The following is a 24,813-nucleotide window of genomic DNA, read 5'->3' as shown; positions in this document are numbered from 1 at the left end:
CCGGCCCCTAGAAACACCCAACACCTCACTAGCATTCTCCCTGATGCACCTAGCCACCCTATCCCACATACTATCCACGTCCCCCCTACACTCCCACACCCTTATTCCCGCCAACTTCTCCCCTATCTCCCACGCATTCACTGGCGTCAAGCCGCCCCACTTAATTCTAGGTCTACACTCCCCACCCCTTCTCTTTCTATCCTTCTTTATACCCAAATCCATAACTAGAGCCTATGCTAGGTCGAAAGATTCTCACTCGGGATGACCTTACAGTCCTTACACAACACCCTATCCCCTTTCCTAAGCAACAAAAAGTCAATCTGGGTCTTGGCTATAGCGCTTCGGAAGGTGATCAGGTGATCCTCCTTCTTCGGGAAGCCCGAGTTCACCACCACCAGCTCAAAGAACCTCGCAAAATCCAATAAATAAAAGCTTAAAATAAGTGCTTTTAAATTAAGCAAATAAGTATTTGGATAGAAGTGCTGAAACTGGAAAAAAAAATCTGTTGATGTATTTGGTAAACAAGTGTTGTCAATCACATTTTTGTTGTCAAAATGACTTAAATATCCTTAAAGGTGTTAACACATAATAAAGTGAATTATTTATGATTTTTAATTCTAATACTTCAAAACTAATTTCTATTTAAATACACTTTCAATGTAAAGTAATTATGTCAGGTCAATTTATAAATATAAGTTACTTTTTAATTTTTAAATATTAAAAAATAAAAATTTTAAGATATTTTTTTATATAAATATAGTATTATATAGTAATATTGCAAGCTTGTAAACAACATAAAATTTTTAGAAATGAAACAAACTATTAAAAAGAATCAATTTTTAAAATTTAAATAACATCCAAAGATTTTATATGAACGGATAGAGAAGAATTTACCACAAGTTCGATTTAACGATAAAATTTTTGAGTGTTTTCTTATGTAATGATAGATTCTCTAAAAATAAAAGAGAAAGATGAAGAGAAAACTGGAGGGAAAAGATGAAAAAAAGCGACAAAAAGAAAAAGAAAGAAAAATCAATAACGGCTACAAAGTTTAAGGTATTGTTGGAATTAGAAGAAAATATAAGAAATAAAAAGATAAATATTTTGATGAAATCTAAAAAAAATAAAATTATCTAAAAAGTAAAAAGCTGGAGCTTCTCAATTTTTACTTTTTTTAATCCACTTTTAGCTTTTTTTAAGCTCATTTTAATTTTACCAAACACCTAAAAAAAATAATTAAAATCTAATTTGATCAGATTTTAATCTTATCTAAACACCCTCGAAGTTTGTCTTTGGTTTCAATTTTTTAACAAAAAAATCGAACCATAAAACTCATGGACTTCAAAATGCGTATGAAATAGTCATCTGATAGATATTAATGTACATAAGGCTTGGCTAAAATATCAGATTGAAACAAATTACAACTGATTTATTTATCTCTATATATACCATACCACACACTCAGTGGACAAGTAAGCCTTTAGATATTTTTTGGAGTTGGTGGGATAGTGTGGTACCTCTATTTAATTTTGGCCCAGTCTATAAATGAATATTTATGAGAACCACATGATAAAGATTCATCAACTTTCAACATGTGCTGATTCTCCCAATCAAACTTCAACGTAGTATCGTATCTATCTTAGTATCTGGCTGGGACAGTGATATACATTTTAACTACTACTCCCTCTCCGACAAGCGACACGTGTCCTTATACTTAAATCACAACAGCTGATAAAAAGTTTTGTTTCCTGTTTTCTGCACATTATTATTAATTCTACTGTTATGAACGGTTGACTTTTCTCTGCTTGTGTGTGGATCTTCATAGGTAAAATTTTCATCCCTTTCTCTCTTCTTCTCATCTGTCTTCAATTCTTCATAATTTTGATGCTCTGTTACCATTTTCTTCTTATGAGTAATTAGTAATTCACAACTGGATGAAAAGAAACAGTACTAAGTGGTTTAATTCTACACTGTTACTATGATGAGAAGCTTAGGTAGTATCATCGTGATGCATTGTTGTGTAGTGTCGTTTAGCTTGAAGTAGGTAGGTACAGTCAAGATAGCAAGGAAATGTAATTATATTATTCATTTTTCTTTAAATTACATAATGTAAATAGTTCATATAGTTTCCAATGGTAGATGAAAATGCCATCAATATTTGAATTTGTATTACGAAATCGGCTAAATATCTAGAAATATTTAACTCTGATCTCAGTTATTGTTGTAAATTAACTTGAGTTCGTTATAAGAACCTATTAACTTCAAATCTTGAATCCGCCTACGCGGTATAGTAAGTAACCGTTCGATAAGCACATACAGATTATGACTAGTTGATGGAAATTTGAAAATCTAGCTGAGTAGAGCCAATGTTGTTCTCATATGAGAACTAGCTTTTGTATTTCTCTTTTCTCAGTTTGAGTAATGTACATACAACATTTTTTTCGCCGTAGATTACAGGGGCACTAATAATTTTGACACTCTATACAGGAATGACAAGTTCAAATAGTGCGAAAAACTGATAAAATGGGGGCAGAAGATGATGTTGAATGTTCGAGTTTACACGGAGGAGCTTCTACAAATGCGAAGAACTTCACAAAGGTTTCACTTGTTCCTCTTACATTCCTTATATTCTACGGTGTCTCTGGTGGTCCTTTTGGTGTTGAAGATACTGTCCGTGCAGTTGGTCCTCTTTTAACACTTGTTGGCTTTTTAATATTTCCCATTATATGGAGCATACCAGAGTCCCTGATTACTGCAGAATTATGCACTATGTTCCCTGAAAATGGAGGATATGTTGTATGGGTATCGTCGACTTTAGGTCCTTATTGGGGATTTCAGCTAGGATGAGTAAAATGGATGAGTGGTGTAGTTGATAACGCGTTGTACCCGGTATTGTTTCTGGACTACATTAAATCTGCTGTCCCAGTACTGGCCGAAGGTTATCCAAGGACGATCGCAATCCTTGTTTTTGTCGTAGCACTCACTTATTTGAACTATAGAGGTTTAACTGTAGTTGGTTGGGTTGCTACAGCGTTAGCGATATTTACTCTCCTTCCTTTCATAGTTATGGGACTTATCGCTCTTCCTAAGCTAGAGCCTTCGAGATGGTTTGTAGTGGGTTTGGAAAATGTACAATGGGGACTGTTTTTTAATACACTTTTTTGGAATTTGAACTATTGGGATGCAGTGAGTACTGTGGCCGGGGAAATAGAGAATCCTGGGAAAACACTTCCTAAAGCTCTCTTCTATGCAGTTCCTTTAGTTGTCTCCGGTTATTTCTTTCCTCTTCTATTTGGCACAGGAGCTGTTCCGTTGAATCGCGATCTCTGGACTGATGGTTATTTCTCAGAGATTGCTAAGATCATCGGAGGAGTTTGGTTAAGATTGTGGGTTCAAGGGGCTTCGGCTGTGTCAAATATGGGAAGTTTTTTAGCTGAGATGAGCGGCGACTCATTTCAGCTTTTGGGAATGGCAGAACGGGGGATGCTTCCTGATGTTTTCGCGAAGAGATCGCGTTATGGAACCCCTCCTATCGGTATTTTGTTTTCTGCATCAGGTGTTTTCCTTCTCTCTTGGCTTAGTTTCCAAGAGATTGTGGCTGCAGAGAACTTTCTGTACTGTTTTGGAATGATGTTGGAATTTATAGCCTTTGTGAAGTTAAGGATAAAATATCCAGCAGCATCAAGACCTTATAGAATTCCCTTAGGTACAGTTGGATCAATTTTAATGTGTGCGCCACCAACATTTTTCATTCTTGTGGTTATGGTCCTATGTTCATTTAAGGTCATGATTGTCGGTTTCTTGGCTATTCTTGTTGGGCTTATTATGCAGCCATGTCTAGTTTATAGTGACAGAAAGAAATGGTTAAGTTTCTCGGTTAGCTCTGAACTTGTTGATCTGCAGTCCGGTTATCATCAGGTTGGTGAGGCCTAAAGTGATGAATGAGACTACTATTTCCTGATATTTGAAGCATTGAAGAAGTTTGGGACAACTTAGAATGTTGAGCCCATGGCAATTGTAAATCATTATACTATGATTTATCTTTTTACAATGGAAACAAATTGTAATTCTTTAAAAAAATTCATGTAATTACCTATGCAAATATTTTAGCACTATTTATATACTTTTGTAAGTTTAATGTTACCCAATCATGAAATGTAGCTCTTTAATAATAGTCTAGCTTTCTCCCTGATTTGGCTACTGGACATCCATGAGATGAGAGTGTGCCTGCAACAAATTGCCTAAACGCGAAACATCCGACTTACTGATTTTAATAGCTATAACATATCAGAAACAGGGAATGGGGTGGTTAGACCTATTCACCTAAATGCTCCTAGCAGCATAATGGTTAGACCCGAAGCCCGAACTGCTCCCAGCATGAGAGCCTATGGTACCATTCTTGTTTATAGTTTATGTATCGTATTATATCATTTCAAAATTTTAAAAATTACAATAATGGAAAGAGGAATATCCAACTATGTGCATAGTTAGTTTAATGACTTGAGTAATGAGGCATCAGCATCTAAACGAATGGCATAGAGCAAAGAAGAGCTGGCCCTATTATTCCCCAAAACAAAATTAACCTTATCTTTACCTATCTGTCTTCACTTTAACCTCTTAATTATCGGACATCTCCAAGAGTCCTTCCTCTTAAACATCGTATTTCTTTGTTCCTGTTTTACTCAATACAAGAAAGAATGATGTTAATCTTTGCTTTAAATAAATCTTCAACCATTCACTCCCCACCTTCTGCATTTGCCTCTAAAATACTCTTTTTGACGAAGAGATCGACATCAATTCATCTCTATCGTATTCAGATAGTCTTTTCTGTTAGGCAAAAGGACAATGGATGGATACAATGGAAACAGCCCAAGACACTCTCCAAAACCTTCTCCAAGGAAAACATTTAGCCCCAAAGACTCTCCAACACCTTCTCCAAGGAAAACATTTAGCCCCAAAGACTCTCAAACACCTTCTCCAAGGAAAACATTTAGCCCAAAACACTCTCCAAAAGCTTCTCCAAGGAAAACATTTAGCCCCAAAGACTCTCAAACACCACCTCCAAGAACAACAAACACAACTCTAAAACAACTCCTATTAGATTCAAGGAACACACCAAATTTTGTTGATTCTGAGACTGAGGAAGTGCTCTCTCTAATATCTTACTGTTCTTTCACTGATCCACAAGAATCCCCTTCACTACAAGATTTAAAAAGGCTAAAACTCATCCAACTCCTTTCTATCATCAAGACTCTCATAAAACCACTTGATGACCAAGTTCTTTCACCCCTTTTCATAATGTTGTCATCGAATCTTTTTAGGCCACTCCCTCCACCAATTCACTCTGTTGTTTCAATATTACCAGACGACGACGATCTTGTTAGCAATCCCACACCCACATGGCCACATTTGCAAATCGTTTACGATATTTTCCTCAGGATTATCATCAGAACAAGTGTTGAATCACTCCGTATTTACATAGACCATTCTTTCCTCCTTAATCTCCTCACGTTATTCCAATCCGAAGACCAAAGGGAACGCGAAAGCTTGAAGAATGCGTTCCACAGGATTTATTCCAAGTTACATTTCTATAGACCATTCATGAGAAAGACTATGCATGATGTTTTCTTGCACTATGTTTTTGAGACTGATCAAAGGCACCCTGGAATTGGAGAACTTCTTGAAATATGGGGCACAATTATCAATGGATTTAGCGTTCCTTTGAAAGAAGAGCACAAGCTTTTCTTAAATAGAGTTCTTGTCCCTTTGCACAAGCCAAAAGGGATGCAGGTCTATCACAGGCAGTTGGCTTATTGTGTGTCTCAGTTTGTGCAAAAAGAGCCCGAGCTTGGTGTGGTTGCTATAAGAGGCATATTGAAGTACTGGCCGGTTACAAATTGCCAGAAGGAAGTTCTGTTTATTGGTGAATTGGAAGAACTTGTGGAGACTGTTGATCCCCAATTGTACAAGGAACTTGCCCTGCCTTTGTGCACCAAAATTACCAAGTGTTTAAACAGTTGGAACTCGCAGGTAAAACAATTCCTTTCCCTTTTGCTTACAGGTTGAAGTCAAAAAAGGACATCTATTAAAGTATCAATTAACAATATTTGCAAATTGGATAGTGTTTCGATGGGAATTTCAAAGTACCAAAGAATGATAATATAACGTCTACATACTGATCAAAGAGTTGGTATGAAGTTAAGAGTTGCAGTAGTCATGAGAGAAACTGATGCTGCTGATTTTGGAGGAGTAAACTAATGCTTCTGATTTTAGGTTGCTGAACGAGCATTGTATGTGTGGAACAACGAGCAATTCTGGAAGATGGCATCACAAGCAATGGAAGAGGTGTTCCCAGTTCTAGTCGAAGGGATGGAGAAGAATCTACAGGGACATTGGAACAAAAGTGTTCGACAATTAACGGAGAATGTGAAGGGGATGCTGGAAGCTCTAGCACCATTTCTCTATTCCAAGTGCCTTCTACAGCTTGAAATCCAAGAAGCAGTTGATCACATAGAAGAGTTGAGAAGACAAAATATTTGGGAAGAAATTGAGAATGCCGCAAAATAGTAAAACTGATTATGCACCATGTTCTGCGACTTACTATTTTTGAATAACCTAGGAAATATCTTCAATCTTATACGAGAGTGCTTGTTTCAATCATGTGCTCATGAATCTGTAAACATTTCCCCAAATGGAAACAACTACATATATACAATGTATGACATTTCAATAAAGGAGAAATACATCATAGAGTTCCAAGAATATGTGTTTTCCAATCGTGCTGCAGAGAGCATAGAATAAGATTGGTGCTTTGGATGACCTGTTTTCAGGGGCTGCCATGTGAACAGTATTTAAAATGTAATTTACAAGAGTAGGTCACCTGTAATTGCAGACATTAGAATGAATGCAGCAAATACCAATTGGAATTTGATACACAACCGTCAATACAGCATCTTCGAATACGATTTCAATTTCAAACTTCTTTTCGAATTATAACTAAAAGATATTTTTCATCATCCTATGATGCAGAACTGAAAATAAGAGCAGGATAAAAACGATAATACTTTCTTTTTAAATGATACACAAGATTAAACCCCTCTACTAATAAACCACAAAGTACAGACAACAATTATTTCTCTCGCCAGAATCGAGATCATTCATACCTCAATCAACCTCCCAACAGACCATCTCTTCCTAACATCCAGATGAAAGGTGATGAACAAATTCTAAACATCTAGCTATGATATCGTAGCCTAAAACCAACCAATGGGACCTTATAATGGAAAAATAAAATCGGGAAAAATTGCTCCTTAAACCCAATATGAAACCGTCACACCCAATAATCTAAGACTTTAGGATCGCCCCTTCAGGACAGACACCGACAAAATCAAAATATAAATGTTGCATGGCACACCTGTACACGAAACTTGCCAACCTCAGCTTCTCCAATTTTCCAGCTAACTGTAGTGTCCAAAACCAGCAGCTTATGCGAAGCTTTCAAAGAATAAAAATAGCTTCAATCTTCAATGAGAATGTTGTCTGGAAGAAAGAACCCAAGACTCTGTTTGCTCAACATGTATGCCAACAATAACAATCTGACAATGTTAAGACTGACACCAACACAAAGCCAATAGATCCATAGACCCATAGATCTGAAGTGTCATACAGCTGAGATGACAACATGCAGTGAAACTTGGACGACTTTCACTGTCCAATAATTAATCAAACTTTATACTTCGACAACTGATCCTTCACTGAGGGCTCCAAAGCTGACATGAACTGTTCCCAAGCACCATCCTTCAGCATCTGACAAAATATCCAAGCTCATCTCAGAAAATTGCGTTGGACATATTTATTCCCCAAATACTAAAACAAGGAGAGCTAATGAGAAAAATGAAATTAGTCTTTCTTCGCCTGTTTCATCTCCAGATTAAACTAACAAGATAATTCACGAAGGGATCAAAAAGATAGCTTTACCAAACCAGATGTTAAACTAGTGGAAACATAGGAGCAAATACCTAGAGCCAAGAAACCTTAAAAAGATCTATAGAACGGCTGGGCGGAACAACTTAAAAGTAAAAAAGAGGAAGGTGAATAACTCTGTGCTAAAAAGGAAAACCCATTCACAAATTAGGAGTAAATATTCAGTAAGACACGAAAAGATACCCATCAAGAGAAGATGAAAAAGAACGAACTATAGTATCAGGCAACTCTTACTTGCTTATATCCTTGCAAAACCAAGAAGATTTCACTCTGTAGATCTTCACTTCTTATTTCCTGAAAAGGATCACAACATGAGGATGACAAAGAAAAAAATCTAGGAGTTCCTCTTCCACTACTGAAAATACAGAAACTGAATATAGGAAAAAGCTTACATGCCAACTGGCAATGGCTCTGCACATAAAGACAAGTGAATTTAATGCACCTGATGGATTTGCCTTAACCTGAATACATTTGAAACCAAGTCAGACACTCCTGCAGTTAGGTAACAACTATTTAACGGGTTTTTGAAGGGTAAAAAGATTACTCATTTCCAATTTATGAGGACTTCTTGCATTTTTCTAGTATAAATTTGTAGTAATTCTATTACAAAATTGTAGGTTGGTATACGATCATGAGTACTTCCGTAAGTTAATTTGGCTTCTAAGATGCCATCATTCAAAAGTGGTTCAGTTGGAGGGAAAAAGGACAGAATTTAAAGTTCTCAATAATAGGAAATTTATAATAATTTAGCAGTATTCAGTTCTTTGTTATCAGAACTGAAGAGGCAATATCAGAAGACAACTACCATTGCACATAAACCACGAAATGCGTCCTCCTTCTCAATATCATCACGTATCCTGCCACAAAATGAGAACAAATCGGAGGTCATCAATGAAGCATTTTGTGCATTGTAATATGATGATCAATATTGATGGGAAAAGGGACTCTTTGTTAAATAGACCTTTTAAGTCTATTTTTTAATTAAATGGACCATAAGGTTTTTTATTTAGTGAGATGACCCATTTTTAAGACAAATCTATTATCTGTCCGACAGATATATAGGCAAATTGATTATCAATCCGACAGATCTATTATCTGTCCGACAGATATATAGACAGATCAATTATCAATCCGACAAATCTATTATCTGTCCGACAAATGAGAAAATAAAAGTAGGTCATTTTGCTAATTGAAAACTTGAAGAGGGTTGGACATTTTGCTAATTGGAAACTTAAAGAGGCTTAATATCCAAATTTTCTCATGGAAAAACCCCATGACTAACACGAGAACAATGATAGATGCAACAAGAGAGTCAGGGATGGAAACTAGAAGACAAGATCACAGTTTCACATTGTGAAAGCAAGTTTTTTTCTTATCAGACAAGCTAGTGCACTAGTATTAGAGCAACGAAGAATAGGCGCCAAAGATTCTATCACCTTTTCCCCCTTAAAACTTGATGAGCTTGAAAAGAAAAATAACACAATGAAAGCTAATGACATTCTCCGTCTACACTAGACCTCCAACATGCACATCCATCCATTCTCATCATAGTAATAAAAACACATTACGCATACCATAGCTTCAAAGAAAACGCTCTTACTTCCTTCCATCAGAGTCTAAAAGGCGTGGGCGCGAGGCGAGGCATAAGCTTCGAGGCGCTGGGTGTATGCCCCGTTGATTTTTAATTTTTGATATATAAATTAATTTAATAAAAATAAATAAAATTATATGAAATTCCAAAAAAATATATAAAATAAGTGGAAATGTGCATAGAATTGCTTCATCATAAAACATTAATCAAAATAAACAAGACACAAAAGACAATCAAATATGCTCATCTAAAGAAACTAATCAAACTTCATCCAAAAAAAAAAGGGTAGAAGTTTATAAATTAACCTTTAAAAAAAAGAGAAACCTATAATCAAAAGCATCAAATCAGAACAAGTGATGAAGGATGATGCATTTTTTGCTTTGTAGTTTGCACATGAATCATTATCTCTCTTTACCCGGAGTAAGACTAAGAGAGAAAAAAAAAAAAAGGGGGCAAGTAAAAATAAATATTTTGATCTTTAAGCTTTTTAACTACTTAGGGACATACTTGAGAGACATTTTTGATTCCTCTTCAATGAACTGGAATTTCTGCGAGGAGCTCTGTTCGAGAGGAAGCACTGACTTGGCTCTAGAAAGCAGATTCATTATTATAGCCTTATAATCTAAGAAGGTCAGGCATTGTGCTGTGGCATAAGCTTTGTCTTCCTCTACCTTTGGATTGAGAGTTCATCTGGACTGAGTAAGCACTTTAAAGAAAGGAAGTAAAAGATTCAATCAGATCAGAAGAAGACTGACTTCAGCTTTGACTTCCTCCCGAAAGTATAATAACAAGTTGAATTTTGTGTTTGCTGGAATTAATTTAAGGACTTGTTTAGCAATTTTAATCTTAATTAGAAGAATTTTTTGGCTTACACCCGCAAAATAAAAACTCGCCCAATGCTTAAGGTATGCCCAGTCAGGGGTTCACACCTCATGATACTCCCCCCCACCCCCTATCACCTCGGTGTGCTTTCACTATGCACCGCCCTGAGGCTCGCCCAGGGGCTCACCCAAAAACGCCTTTTAAAACAATATTTAGCATGCGGTATCAATCATCAAAATAAAACTCCCTCTGGTTTTTTGACAAGGTATAATACTCCCTTTGGTTGTTATCTGTTAGTTAAGCCTTTGAAACACCCATTAAGAAAGATAGCGTTAATCGTAGGCGTTAAATTGTATATTCGACTAAATTATTCCTTTCTTTTTCTTAAATGGGTAATTAATGATTATATGGCCCTTCTTTGAATGGTAAGGGTGAACTTGGGAAAACCATTATTACTGCTTTCTTGAATTTCTAAAGTGACAAATTTTGGACAAAATTATTTTGGCTAAAATGACACAAAAAGGAATGCAGGGAGTATTATTTTGGTGTTCGGCAAAGTTAACGCAAATTTGTGAAAGCGTATCACATGAATTAGCAACCCAGCTTCAGATTGACGATGTTATAATGGAGATGTTTCAAGTTTCATCATCAAAGATCAAAGATCAAAGATATGGAGAAAGTAAGCCAAAATAACATTCTTCAGACAAATTTGACAAACATCACCACATTACTCTCTGTTTCATGCAACAAAAGCCGACAGTTCTAAAGTTTTCAATGCATGAGTATGTAGAACCACCAGTCACAAGCGAATGGAACAATTGCAGTTCAAGTTGACTTACATAGACAGAGCAAAACACCACGGTTGCAGAAAATGCTCCATATGTGGCGACACAAGCTCAGGACAAACCCATGCAAGTCTTCCCAGGGTGATTGCGCTGTTCTCTATCAGTGACTTGTTGAGACCCTACTTAGAATTCAAATGTAAAATGAGAAGAACAAAACACAAAAAACATACATTTATGCATATACAAACAACAAGATCAACCAAAAATATTGATATATTTCAATATTACATAGAAACTGATAATTACCTCAGCATGTTGAAGGATTGGTACTAAGCATGAGACCACAGTCAGGACTACCGGGGATATCTCTTTTTGGACCTGAAATTATCAAGTTTAACATCACATTTGTAGTCCATAAAACAAGACATAAAATTCATATTATATATCTTCTATTGGGAATAAAGCTGACACGAAACAAGGAACACAAACACAGTCGGGAAAGAGCACCTGCACCTTAAATATTAAGGCAAAAAGCTCAGTGCAATCTCAAAAATATATTGTACAGCTCCACATCATATTCAATGATAAGAATCGACTCAGATAACAACCAGTAGGCAGCAATGGCAAATTCAACAAGGCCCCGTCTACGTGGATTTGCATTAATCTATTACGGGTATCAGTATCATTGTATTAGGTTTCATCTTGATAGATTACTCGAGCATACTGACCTTTGAATCTGTGCTTTTAATGGGGTTGAGTGATATATTTTTGAGGAAATTATTCAGCGCGAGATTGCTTGTACTAGTAACCCCATTCACATGGGGGTAAAAATTATGCTGAAAAGATGTGTCACCTATGTATGTTGAGTTTTTTGTTTGTCTACCTCAACCAACATCAATTATTTGAAGGAATACACCACCCAAGGTGTTTGTTAAAATGGTCTACATGAATTAAATTTGAGTTTTAAGTATAGCCTAACATTTTCTTATCCAATGGCGTACACAGGGTTTTCACAATTGGAGTCAAAATTTCAGTCAGATCAATATAGTATTAATTATTGCTCCGTCTGCCACAAAAACATCCTCTAGCCAATTGGTTTTATATGCTTCTTACTATAGGGGAAAATCTGCATTGTGCATCCTCTCAGCCTCTGTATGTCAGAAATAAAAGAGGATTAAAAAAAGGCTCAATGAATGATAAAGTGTGTATCTGGGAAGTAACCATTCCCCAGTTCCACTCGATATCAATAGTCATTCGTTTTCGCATATTGATTTTACTACTACAACATCCCCTGTATATTCCCACAAAGTGGGGTCTGGGGAGAGTAAGTGTCCATGCCATTATCTTTAGAGGTGAGATAGAGAGGTTGTTTCTAATAGAAACCCGGTTTCCGCATATTGATTTCCCACATATATAATTAGTGAAAATTTCCAAAGAACCTCTTTGGCCAACATAAGTACGCCCACAGCCCTTTCTTATCCTCTGAAGGCTCAAATCTCAGATGAAAGTGACCAAATGTGTGTACATTTGATGCATGGAAGTAGGGGAGGCTTCCTACAGTTATGTTACAACAAACAACTATACCTCACTCCAAACCAGTTGGTGTCAGTTATACGACTCCTTATCATGTGACATTTCATTTAAACTCCTTTCATGTCAACATATTTCCAAATATTTTATTCAAATGATAATTTTTGGTTGAACTTCAATAAGATTTGTGTTCCGCTTGTCAGTTGTCACTTGAGCATAGTCTCCTCCACGCAGCCTTGGATCCTGCCATTCGGCTTTGACTGGACAAGGTTCTATAATGAGTAAGCTAAGAAGGCTTATGAAGGAAGCTGAGGAAGAAGCAGCCTTTGCCGAAAAGCTGGATTGATCGGAAGAATTGTGAGCTCACCAGCCTCTTATGTAACATTCCCATTATGTACCAAAACATGGCTATTCACCACGGTTAGACATGGTTGGGCAAGGTTCCTAATGAATCTAATGTTTGCAGAGAGTAGGTTAACAAAGGTCCTGAAGTGATTAATGACTAGTTGGACGTGCCAGAGAATCTCTTTGAATGAAAGTTCTGGCGCAATTCAGATTTTTATAGAGTGCCCGAGGTTTTGTGTCAACCTAGGATACATCATACACCAACTATGGAAGACCACAGTTGACTGAGCACATGGGACCCTCCACAGGAAGTGGTAGAGATAGATGAAGGTTTGCACTGATGCACTAGTGGCTAATGCCAAACAGACATGAAAGGTCTATCTGATCTGTTACACGAAAAATAGTGGGACACCGGTTGAAATTGGTTTGGTGATCAATTATAAGATCATCATATCTGCTAGACACAACAAGGTGAGCGTGTTTTCCCCGTATTTGATTATGTCAGATTGCCAGCCTGCAGGATAGGCCTACTGACATTGTTTGATGAAGCGGCTGGAAAGTTTCCTTACCCGCTGCCACGAGATGGAAATGGGCGATACTATTCCAGTATATTCTAATGACAAGGGAGAATAAAATGCAGGGTGAGGCAGCCTGTGTGAACCTGACAAGCCACCACCGCCCTGAATCTGCAGCACAGCCTCACGAGTGGCAGCTTATCCTACCTGAACCAGAGATTTATTACTTAAGGATAATAATATTTTCGTATAGGCTCCCTTCTCTGATACACCTATAGTAAAGCGGTTTATTCCCATTTTTAATAAAATTATTGTTACTTGATAAAAAGACTATCTTATCAATTGAATTATCTATCCACGTGATTCGAGTCGCAAGACCACGAGAGTACAGATATTCCCTGTGACACTAGAACCAATTCTGCGAACAGGGAAAATAACAATAATCAGATATAAAATGGAGATTACAGAACATAAAAAGGTCTTGTGTTTTGCTTCCGTAAATTTCTTTCTTATTTTGTAAATACTGGATGTTCTCATCTGTAATTACATTCTACTTACATTCAATTACTTCAGCTATCCGAAAGCAACAAATCTATTAAAGTTACCTTGATTGCTAATTCTCCAATTGCCCAACAGGCATTGTTAGCCACAGAAATGGTTTCCTTCAGCTTGGAGGTGTTCTGTACAAGCATCTCTCAGGTAAATGACAGGGAATCACAGAGCTGAAAACACATAAAGAAAGAGAACGGTACTCCATACCAGTTGCTTAGTGGAAGCATCAAGAAATTCAACCAACCGAGGTCGCAAATGAACAGGACAAACCTGGACGGAACAAGCAAAAGTATGTCAGCAACAAAAAGAAAGACTGCATTTTCAAGGTATTCAGTTTTCCCAACAGATATCACAAAGCTGGTCCTATTAGGACCAGCATTATGATATTCACACACAAACTAAAACCTATGGAGGGCGTTAAGCTCGAAAGTTACTTATAAACTTACCCTTGCAAGATCACCAAGCAATGCAAAAGCACTCTGCCGCACATCAGGTGCATCATCCAAGCAACATTGCAGCAACAAATCCCTTAAATTACTTTGTGAAACCTACAGAAATTAATTCCATATTGAAGCATAAATTAAAATGCCCATGCAGCTTGATATCAGAATTCTGAAAGTACTCTATCAAAGACAGTATGATGTCTGGTGACTGAGGAAAAAAGAGATAAGCAACTTGAAACTCAGCCGATGCATCATTTTGAAGGAAAAGGAATTACCAAACTCTCGACACCACCACCAAGACCTTCAGCAAGTCCAGACAGCAGGTCCAAGGAACAAACAATAAATTCTCGATCATATTGTAATCCAGCTGAAGCGGGATCAACCTGCAATCAGACTCAGTAAAAGTGAACAGAGAAGAGAGAATGCGAAGTTGTCTTTCCTACAAAGGATTGGCCTATAAAAGTGCACACGAACACATGTAAAGAGGATAAAAAATAAAAAGTAAAGGTCTCAGATCAATGACAGAAAGCAGTTTAGTAGCATATAATACCTTTGCCAATTGCTGTGACTGGATGATGGTAATGCACCTCTGAAATACCGGTTGAGCAAATTGTGCAAATCCAGCACCCAAAGCCTAAAATAAGAGAATGGTTAGCAACAATATATAGTCCTATGAGGCTCACTTTTGACAGTAATTGCATATGTAGATCATCTATCCAGTACAAACAAAGTTTAGCATTGGTCACATACAGTCTATCCAAATGAAACAAAAGGTATTCTTTGGAAATTTGAAGGTATGGACCAGATTCAGGACTAAGCAAGGAGGTTCTCCTCTAAGTAATGAAAGCTACAAATGTATCAAGCTTATTTCGTTGAGAAAGTAACCAGATTGATAAAGATCCCACCACCTAGCCATACAAATAACACGTAAACCTCCACATTATGTCAAACGGAACCTTAATGTACCAAACACCCCCACCCCCCCACCCCACCCTACACATCACTGAACTTTATGATATTCCAATATTATCACTGACAAAAATACTGCAGTCACTTTGAAGTATGCAAAATAAACGACAAAAAAGAACTCTTGATAAATTTTTAAAACTAGAATTGCCAGTGTAAACCAGAGATGCAAGAGATCCACTACTCAATTAGTTTGCAGCTCCTGAACATAGGACGAACCAAATATATAAAGACCATTATATTTAAAATTCAGAACTTCACAAACTGACCCTCAAAACCAAAACACATAAAAATGACAAATAACAAACTAAAGGCACCTATTATTACTGTACAGAATCCATCAGATGCAGAAACATCAGAACAAAGACTTACAAATAACAATTAAGTCAAGATATTCATTCATGAAAAAATTCCTTCATATTAACAACCACAAGTACCATGTGCGACCTTTTCTCAATCAAAAATCAACCTGAGCTATTGAGGTAAAGCACTCGAGCAATGGGAAAAGATCCTTGTCTGAATTTGGGAGCTGCTGCCACTTTCCAATTAATGGGGGCATTAAAATCTCAAGATACTTGGGCTGTAATGAACAGCAAAAGAATTAAAAAGACAGACATTAGATATCACAAGTCTACCAAATTTCCATAAACATAACTTAAAATCATAAAATAAAGGAGACTGATAACATGATAAATAAAACAGAAAGAGTGAGGTACATGATTAAACCGACCTGATTGAGTTCCCCTCCAACAGCATCTGCCAATGTTCCAATGGCATCATACACTATTCTAAGGTTCCGTCTCTATGAACACATAAAAAGGTTAGACACTATTAATAAACAGAAATACAATATGATGTCACCAAAGTACAGAAGACAAAAGGACCTGGTATTTTCCGAAAGCACACATCAAGTGTTGCAGAATGACTTCCAAGCATGGTGCTAGCTCTTCTGCAGCCTCCTGTAAAAAGTAAACCATCTGTAGGTGTACATAAAGAAGAAACTGAATATTACAAACAGCTTATCAAACAGACCTCTTCAAGAGTAGCAAAGGCTGAACAAGCAGCTTCTTGCACTCGTTTATTATCATCCAATACTCTCCGCAGAAGACCCATTAAAATTTTATTGAACTGTTCACGGCCTTCTTGATGATCAGTGCCCTATGAGAAAGTCAAACAAACGGCAGGAAGACTTTAGGAATTATCTAATGACACCAGCATATCACAACAAAAAAAAACTTAATTTCAGTCAAACAGAAGAAATATAGATAACAAAAAGGGAAAAGATCTCAAACAGCAAATAGAACTTCAACATCTCGACAAAATTAAAGCAGGATATCTTTTTATTCTCAAGAAGTGGTGCAGTACATCACCAAGCTAACATATAAAACTAAGTAGACGTTTGGCCATGAAAACTAAAAAAATTTGGAGTTGCAGTTGGAGTTAGAGTTGTGCTTAGCCATGAATATAAATTGGAGTTGTTTTTGAATTTTTGTGAGAGAAGTAGGTTGGGAAAAGTGAAAACAAGTATCCACCTGTTTTCACTTCTCCAAATACAACTTGGAGTTGCATTTGGAATTCTTATGGCCAAACACTGTTTTTAGAATAAAGCGAAAAAAAAAAAATCTGGAAAACAGTTATAAATACTCATGGTCAAACAGGGCCAAAATATATATGATCATTATTCGATAATTAGGAAAGCACACAAACCAATTTACAACAAAAACAACAACAACAAACCCAGATCATGGGGTCTGGGGAGTGTAGAATGTACGCAGTCCATACCACTACCTCCAAGGATGTACAGAGGTTGTTTCCAATAGACCCCCGGCACACAAATCAATTTAACATTCAATATTACAGCATTCTCGTATAAGTCAAATATGAAAGACCATGTAGGACCAGTTCATCTGAATACACAATATTCCTAATGCTAAGATCAACACATGCAGATGTGTCCGCAACAGAAGCAACAACTAAACCCCTGATGCCAGGCATGGCTCAAGGCCAAAAACCCTTTTCATGTTTGCTAAAAAGATAGCTATACACATGCTCTATTACACCTACAGCTATGTCTACTTCAGGGGAACAGTAATAAATTCTAAAACCGGAACATACCACAGCATTATGGAAAATTTGGCGGCCAGTACAATCACAATTATAATAATGTAGCTTTGAGCTAGAGAAGAACACTAATTACCAACCTGAACAATATATTTGCTGAAGCGGGACAGCGTCCAACAGGAAATACTTCGTATTAGAGGAAACTTGTCATCTAAAAGTGGGATGAGAAAGCTAATGATCTGAATGGGAAAAAAAAAAGGAAGATATTTTTAGAAACAAATTTCTTCAAGCATATCTCAGATAATATCTATTACTCACTTCCAATAATAAACCGGTACACTCGATTAGAGTAAAATTACAAGGAAAGACATGACAAGGCGGTTCACTCGGAAGACAAACCTCTCATACATTTTATGCATAAACTCCTCCATTAACATGAAATTTTCTTTAGGAAGCTTGCCAATAATAGGATTACCTCCGATAAATGAGGAAAGAGTCCATTTATGCAGCCCTCGGCGATAGCACCCAGAACTAACACAGCTGCCTCCCTTTCCTTCCAGGCTTCATCATTTGTAGTTGACAATTTAGACTGCAAACAAGAAAGTTGATGAATATCAGATCCATTTATGGAGAACTACTAGCACAAAAGGTAAAAGGACAAAACTCCAGTTCCTAGTTTCTCCTGTTTCCTTTATTCATTAGTGTGATCAGCATTTCTTCCAAGATGATAAAATTTGTTTAGATTCAGGTAATATTGATCCTTTGAGAATATTACGGTTTAGAGGGAAGACTTCTTCCATGGTCATGGCTAACAACCACGAATATGATGAGAACAGGCATACGGCTCTACCCTTTTGTAAAAAAGGCGACCGCCTTAGGGCCCTAAATTTGAGGGGCCTCATTTTTTTAAGTAATAATATATATTATGTGTAGAAAAATAAGTTTTTTATATATAATAAAAGCATTATTAGAAGAAGTTTGATAGATTTGGAATATATTTTGGAGTACTATATCTCAAGAAAAATTAAATGCATTAATTATATTACTACCTCCGTCCCATTTTATGTGTCGCCATTTGATCGGGCATGGAGTTTAAGAAATAAGTGATGACTTCGCAAAGTTTACAAAATTGTCCCTCTTAAAAGTTATTTTAATGTTTACTTTTTAATTGTCTTTTCTTAAGAAGTGAGAACCACTAAGGATAAAATGGGAATGATGCCATTTAGTTACCAAGTAAGGAAAGATGACATTCTTTTTAGGACGGACCAAAAAGGAAATGGTGACACATAAAATGGGACAGGGGAGGAGAATATTAGAAGAAAGCAAGTATACAAGTTTTTTCCTATTCTTTGTTAAAAAAAATTAGCTTTCTTCTTAAAAATTTAAGGCCTCTGTTTGATTTTGGCCTTAGGCCACTAACGTACTTGAGCCGCCGCTAAGAATAGGTAATATACACCATAAATGGCAACAACCTCCTCCCTTTATTTTAAATTGAACTATAGTATTTTCACAATCATCAGTGGTCAATCAACATTACATATAAAGCCTAGAATCTTGATCAATTCTAGGAATTAATACAAATCAACAACAGGATGCGCACACCTGAGGTGAAGAATTTCCTTCTTTACAGAACACATACTGATTAAAGCAGGGAAAGGATAGCTGGATTAATACTAGACATATTCATTCACCTGAACAACAGGCATCAACGTGGGTAGAATATCATCACCAAACACGTTAGAGAGAATGTCCAGAGCAGCAGCACTACACTTGCGCAAATTCCACACATTTACGATGTCTTCATCCTATAATCAGGTAAGGAGGCATAATACCGGTCTCAAAGGCCATTCAAAAAGTGAGCATTAGTTAAGAAATTGATTGGTTACAAGTAAACCACATACATCGTCTTCACCATCCTCGGAGCCATGAAAACGTGAAGAATGAAATCGAGGTTTGATGTCCTGTCCACAATTAATTACAATGTAATTATTTCCTAGTTGTCAAATGGGTGAGCATTAGTTTTTCAGCTAATAAAAGAAAAATGACGACTAAACCTGATCACGATCTGGCAGAGATCCATCCTCCTGTAATATCATAATAATGTTTGGTAAGCAAAGCAAATCACAACAAACTATTTCAGACTTATTTCAAATCTAAAGATGAAGCAGGCACCAAACCTCGGCCTCCAGAAGCGACTCGTCATCATCAGCATAAACCATGTTAGACAGCAAAACCTAAACAGTTGAGCCGGAAACGTTACTCTTGCAAGGATATGCTCTCACAGAAGACACAAAATACCCATATGACTTCGGAAACAAAATATAAGAAAATGAATAGCTTGTAAATAAAGCATACCGGAATCAACCGCGGTAAGAATTCTCTCAAGTTCTCAGGTGGCAACTGAGCATCACAGTATGCAGACCTGTCAATGACACCCATAAATTCTATGATTCCCAAATTATTGCACAAAAATCTATTCAAGACATAATTAAACAGATATAAATGTATTCCCCCTAACAGATTAACTTTCCAGATGAGATAGATGAGATAGTCAGGCACTTCCAAATGATATAAAGACCGACTCATCCCACTTTTTGGTTGTGTTTCTCAATGTTGGGTCCATGTATTATGTTATCCACGCTCCAGTTGTTTAGTCCTAGGTGTGTAGAGGGAGTGTCAAGTCCCACATTGGTTAGAGGAATGGGTTGTGATCTCCTGATATAATCTTGGGCAATCCTCCCCTCATGAGCTAGCTTTGGGGATAGATTTAGGTCCTTCATTCAAGTCTCACCACCACCCGTTATTAAAAAGAATTTTCACATACTTGACCCATAAAAAAGTTCAGGCCCATGCGTGAGAGAACGCGTTCATGACATAATTAAGCAAATAAAAACGTGATCTTTGTTTAAGATTCAAGATGAGATGATCACATACTTCAACAAAATCACGATTTTCAAAGCAAAAAAATAGGTAAAAGAAATGTTAACTAAACTGCCATCTTTATGGTTTCCATCCTTCATTTTATCAACAAAAGAAATGAAATCTATTGCACAATTCAGAAAGATAATTTGCTCTCAAAGCAAAGGTTACTAAAGCATCCCAGTGAAACGTTGTTCCTTCCACACTTCACATCATTATGATGTCAGTGAGCAATATCGATATTTAAAAGTAAGGCATTGAGAGGAGTTACCAAAATTCACAAGCTTCGAGCGCCACTTCTTCATCTGGATCCTTGTTGACTTGCAATATGTATTCTAAAACATTCCTCAAGTGTGGCTGCGTCAAAAAATCATAAGTTGATCAAGAACGTGTAAAAATAATTGAAGTATGTTGTTCCGTGGTCCTCTCAGGCAAGACCATTAGAAGTCAACTAACAGTTCAGTTTTTTTCCTACAGCTCACTGCATATCATCTATACGTAGTACTTAAAGGAAAATAAGAAAATGGAACAAGTAGTTAAACTCATCATAATGAACTTAACTTCCACGCAGTGTCCTCATATATAAGATTCGCATCACCGACTAGTTTGAAAATGATGATTCATATTTAATTGTTCAAGTGATTGACAGTGTACAAGTAATGATACATTCTGCAACCAGTGCCAAACCCAATAAGATGATAAATAGATCTTCTTGGTGCAGTTCAATGAAATCTTTACTCATTTGAAGGAAAAAAGAAAAGACAACAAAAGGACCACAAAAAATCAAAAGGTACAAATCACTAAATGGTTAAGAACCTAGTTACCATTCTCCAAAAAAGATACAGTTACAAACCTATTTCTTCATAATTTCTATTTATCTTATTTAAAATTTCCAAACTTCAAGAAATCTGCAACAGTTCTCCACATCAAAAAGCAAGTGAGAGGAAAGGAGATGCGACAAAGATAATAGACACATTATAGAATTGAAAAAGATGCACCTCCAAAATGGCAGGACGAACTTCAATCAGTTGAACAAACGCCGCACAAACCTGTTGAACAAGGCAAACTGAGTAATTGGTGGCAGCAAAAGAGAACTCTCTACAATAGTGAAATGTGTAATTGATATAGCAGGAAAAGAGTTCTAAAACCTCTTTTGTCAGGTGAGAATGTTAGCTAAACATTGGAGTTGTAGAGAAGAGTAATAAAGCAAAAAGGTGATAAAATAAGCAGAACAATTGGGTCAACTGGCAAAACATTTTCCCTGTTAATTAAAAGACTACTGAGTGTCCCACTCCCATCATACTTGACATGGAAATCATAGGCTAGACAAAGAAGACGTCAAATTATAATAAACATACAAATTTACCATCTTATGACCAAGCTAAATTAACTCAGAAAGCAACAGATTAGAAAAAAAATCAGAAAGCAACTGATTAGAAAGAAATCAGAAAGCAACAGTCCATCTGCCAGATGTCTGCTACAAAGAACCACTTTAGTCGTTAAAATTTCATCAGAAACATGATCTGTGAACTAGAAGTCATAAACTTCTTGCGATTTAGTTCAGTCTTACAAGATCAATCCATCTTGCTGAGCTGTCATAAATAACTGTAAATTGAATGACATTAACGGTATTTTTATTATCTGCATCACTATACTCTAAGCATGCAGATCGTAAGCATCAGTAACACCACCCAGCAAGCAGGAAATACAAGAATACAAATGTACTTGTAGACTAGTACTAAACCAGAGAAATTACAACAAAAGCAAACTCAGCACAGATGAGGAGAGAGCAACCATGCAGATTAGATATTACAGTAGTGTCCCTTACCAACTTCCGTACTTCTGGAGCAGGGTCACTGGCAAGAAGAAACAAACCTTGAAGGTATTTATCCATGGAGAGATGCAAAACCTAAAACAAGAACAGTAACCAGTTGAGCAAAGAGGTGAAAATGGGCCACGACAACAGTTAAAGGAGACAACTGGATAAGTCAACAGAAGGGGCACTCACTTTAGGCATCAGCATTATATATTGATTCACAGAACTCAATGACAGCTTTCTGAGAGAAGCTTGAGGTGACTGGAAAAGCTGTCCATTGAAAGATCGAGTTAGAATGATACTATAAAGCCAGAATTGATTTACAGCAAACTATATGAAAAAATAAGCAACCAAATCAAAAACTGAACCAATAGATGAATTACAATAAAGAAAGAATTAGCTAACCTGGAGAAACCTTGGAAGGAAAACAGTAATGGGTCGTTCAGATAATCCAGAAATATCAGAATCAAGAAGTTGTGGGACATCTTCACATATCTGCATTACTCAAGATCGTCAGAGTGCCAATTAAGTATAAGTTGTACAATACACATATTACACGTGTCCACTTTGGCCATTTTTCCACTTCACATTCACGTTCGCTGACAATGTAAGGAGAGACGAAGATCATTTACCTTTACAACATACGCTGCAAATAGAATTAAGCAATCTTGAGGGTCTCATTTAATGAACACAATAGTTGTTTCTCATTATAGTTATGCAACAATTTGCTATATTGGCATTGACACCAAGTTTCACACTGTATCCTATGGGATACTATAAAGTGGAATGCATGTTAAATAACGGAGAAATGGCACCTTTGATAAAGCATCCATGGCTCCTTCCACATGATTTATATCACTACTATCCAAGCTACTGACAAGTGCCTGTAGCAACTCCGGCCATCCAGCAATTCCGTCTATCTGTACAAGAACACTAATGATGGTTCCCGCTGTAGACCTAAGGTGTCTATCTGCTGCTCCTAGAGAAGGTAGCAACTCTGATTTTATGTATTGCTGGTTAGCTGGCGGCATGTTTTGGAATGCCTCTCTCAGGTTATTTTTCAATAGCAACCCAGCTGCTTGACGAATGTCAACTGACCTCCCCTGTTATAAAGACCAATCAGATAGCTGAGAGGAAAAAAAATCATCACTTTCCAAATGTCATAGCACGTGTCTACCAAAACCAATTCCAGCGCAATATGCACAAAAGACAACTTCCATACATTAAAATAGTAGCTTTCCAAAACTCATAGCACGTTTAGGCGAAAATCAACTCCCATTGCAATATGCACAAAAGGCCATCTTCCATACATTAAAATAGTAGTTTTCCAAATATCGTAACACGGTTAGGTCAAAAACAATTCCCGTATCATCATGCACAAAATTCTATCTCTTCCATATATCAAAAGACAGATGTCAATACAATCCATCTTCTTAGTGTAGTGTAAATCCACACTATGCTGGTGACATAAGAAAAAATTTAAATCCCTTTACACTATCAAAATATCAGTTTTAACTAGCAATAAAGCACATAGAAATGACTTTGCTACGTCCACTGTAATTGTCCAAAAGTCAATCCAGCTTAATAACTTTGCTAAAAAAAAAAAAAAAAAAATCAACTACATTAAAGTTTCATACAAAGAAAATCTTATTATAAAAAAATCCAATCCACTAAAAAGCTAAATTCATTCAGCAAAATTTATGAATAAATAAAAAAATATAAGAAAATAACGAGCAAGTAAGGTACCTCAGCACGAGCGAAGATAAAAGCGAGATAGTTATTGAAATCAGGAAACTGAGAGTAGTGTTGAAGTTGCTGCCAAATCTGAGACTTATCTGAAGTCGGAGACATTTGTTGCTCCAACAATCCACAGATCTCTTTGAATCCTTCTTCCTGTGGTTGCCATGTTCCACTCGCCGCCGCCATTTTATTCCGATAACGATTGGTAATGATCGCTGCTGATTTTCGGAAATTCAATGGAGCTTTTTTCTTTTTTTTTTTTTACAGAGAGAAAAAGGAGAGGAGAGTTCAACGAAGAGGCTTTTGTGTTTTTTCAAAAGAGGGGTTTGGGGCATTTGGGAAGGAAGTGGGATCAGGTGTGGTGAGGGTTTACGGATTTACGGTGGGACCTCGTGGGCCCCATTTAAGGGTTAATCATTAGCCTACCGAGACATGTGCGAGGGGGTGTAGTGGAAACTGGAGGCGTAACTTTTCTCTGAGTTGTCTTTTATTCTCTTCTTTTCATTTAGGCAAGTACTTTCTTTAATGATACTTTCTTTGGGTTTAATCATAATTATTACTGTAAGTTTACTAATTTGTTATTCTTCTTTTATGGATTGTCAGATTTTAGAGCACGGGGGTTAAAAGTTTGTCATTAAGCTTTTACCCTAAAGATCTTAGTTTTCTTTTTATCAAATTCATTTTTTTACTTTGATTTTTTATGAGTTTGTAAGGACAAATTTGGAAAGTGGTGAAGGTATATATT

The 24,813-nt window shown here is 36.6% G+C and overlaps 3 protein-coding genes across 3 annotated transcripts; 2 read left to right on the top strand and 1 right to left on the bottom strand.

Moving 5' to 3' along the window:
- Positions 1-1,871: 1,871 nt before the first annotated feature.
- On the top strand, positions 1,872-4,148 carry LOC107840595 (probable polyamine transporter At1g31830). The gene is given in 2 exon segments (XM_016684505.2): positions 1,872-2,044; positions 2,488-4,148. A coding segment is annotated over 1 exon segment (1,410 nt). The 5' UTR covers positions 1,872-2,044; positions 2,488-2,523; the 3' UTR covers positions 3,934-4,148.
- Positions 4,149-4,755: 607 nt separating this feature from the next.
- LOC107840594 (serine/threonine protein phosphatase 2A 57 kDa regulatory subunit B' beta isoform) lies at positions 4,756-6,724 on the top strand. Its single transcript, XM_016684503.2, has 2 exons — positions 4,756-6,030; positions 6,274-6,724. Exons 1-2 carry the CDS (start codon positions 4,846-4,848, stop codon positions 6,565-6,567), a joined length of 1,479 nt encoding a protein of 492 aa, XP_016539989.2. The 5' UTR covers positions 4,756-4,845; the 3' UTR covers positions 6,568-6,724.
- Positions 6,725-7,051: 327 nt separating this feature from the next.
- LOC107840593 (transportin-1) lies at positions 7,052-24,396 on the bottom strand. Its single transcript, XM_016684502.2, has 29 exons — positions 24,075-24,396; positions 23,144-23,431; positions 22,734-22,823; positions 22,521-22,598; positions 22,341-22,421; positions 21,511-21,561; positions 20,784-20,869; positions 19,949-20,015; positions 19,771-19,827; positions 19,648-19,677; positions 19,495-19,554; positions 19,285-19,398; positions 18,069-18,182; positions 17,734-17,832; positions 16,565-16,690; positions 16,417-16,491; positions 16,263-16,334; positions 16,002-16,112; positions 15,117-15,200; positions 14,842-14,949; positions 14,570-14,671; positions 14,331-14,393; positions 14,177-14,251; positions 11,488-11,559; positions 11,236-11,360; positions 8,789-8,840; positions 8,376-8,444; positions 8,218-8,277; positions 7,052-7,806 (listed from the first exon to the last, which is right to left on the bottom strand). Exons 1-29 carry the CDS (start codon positions 24,252-24,254, stop codon positions 7,723-7,725), a joined length of 2,673 nt encoding a protein of 890 aa, XP_016539988.1. The 5' UTR covers positions 24,255-24,396; the 3' UTR covers positions 7,052-7,722.
- Between the last annotated feature and the right edge of the window lie 417 nt (positions 24,397-24,813).

This window comes from Capsicum annuum, chromosome 8 (genome assembly GCF_002878395.1).
Source record: "Capsicum annuum cultivar UCD-10X-F1 chromosome 8, UCD10Xv1.1, whole genome shotgun sequence".
NCBI classification, from domain to species: Eukaryota; Viridiplantae; Streptophyta; class Magnoliopsida; order Solanales; family Solanaceae; genus Capsicum; species Capsicum annuum.
Note: the sequence above shows the minus strand (reverse complement) of the source record. Positions and strands in the feature narration are given on the sequence as shown.

What these genes read in the sequence shown, in the direction of transcription:
- LOC107840593 (XM_016684502.2), bottom strand. Translation starts at nt 24,254, where the DNA reads ATGGCGGCGGCGAGTGGAACATGGCAACCACAGGAAGAAGGATTCAAA. An exon ending in AGTCGCTTCTGGAGGCCGAG is followed by an intron (nt 19,678 to 19,770) that starts GTTTGGTGCCTG and finishes ATGATATTACAG; the next exon opens with GAGGATGGATCTCTGCCAGA. An exon ending in CCTTTGCTACTCTTGAAGAG is followed by an intron (nt 16,492 to 16,564) that starts GTCTGTTTGATA and finishes TACTTTTTACAG; the next exon opens with GAGGCTGCAGAAGAGCTAGC.
- LOC107840594 (XM_016684503.2), top strand. Translation starts at nt 4,846, where the DNA reads ATGGATGGATACAATGGAAACAGCCCAAGACACTCTCCAAAACCTTCT. An exon ending in TAAACAGTTGGAACTCGCAG is followed by an intron (nt 6,031 to 6,273) that starts GTAAAACAATTC and finishes TTCTGATTTTAG; the next exon opens with GTTGCTGAACGAGCATTGTA.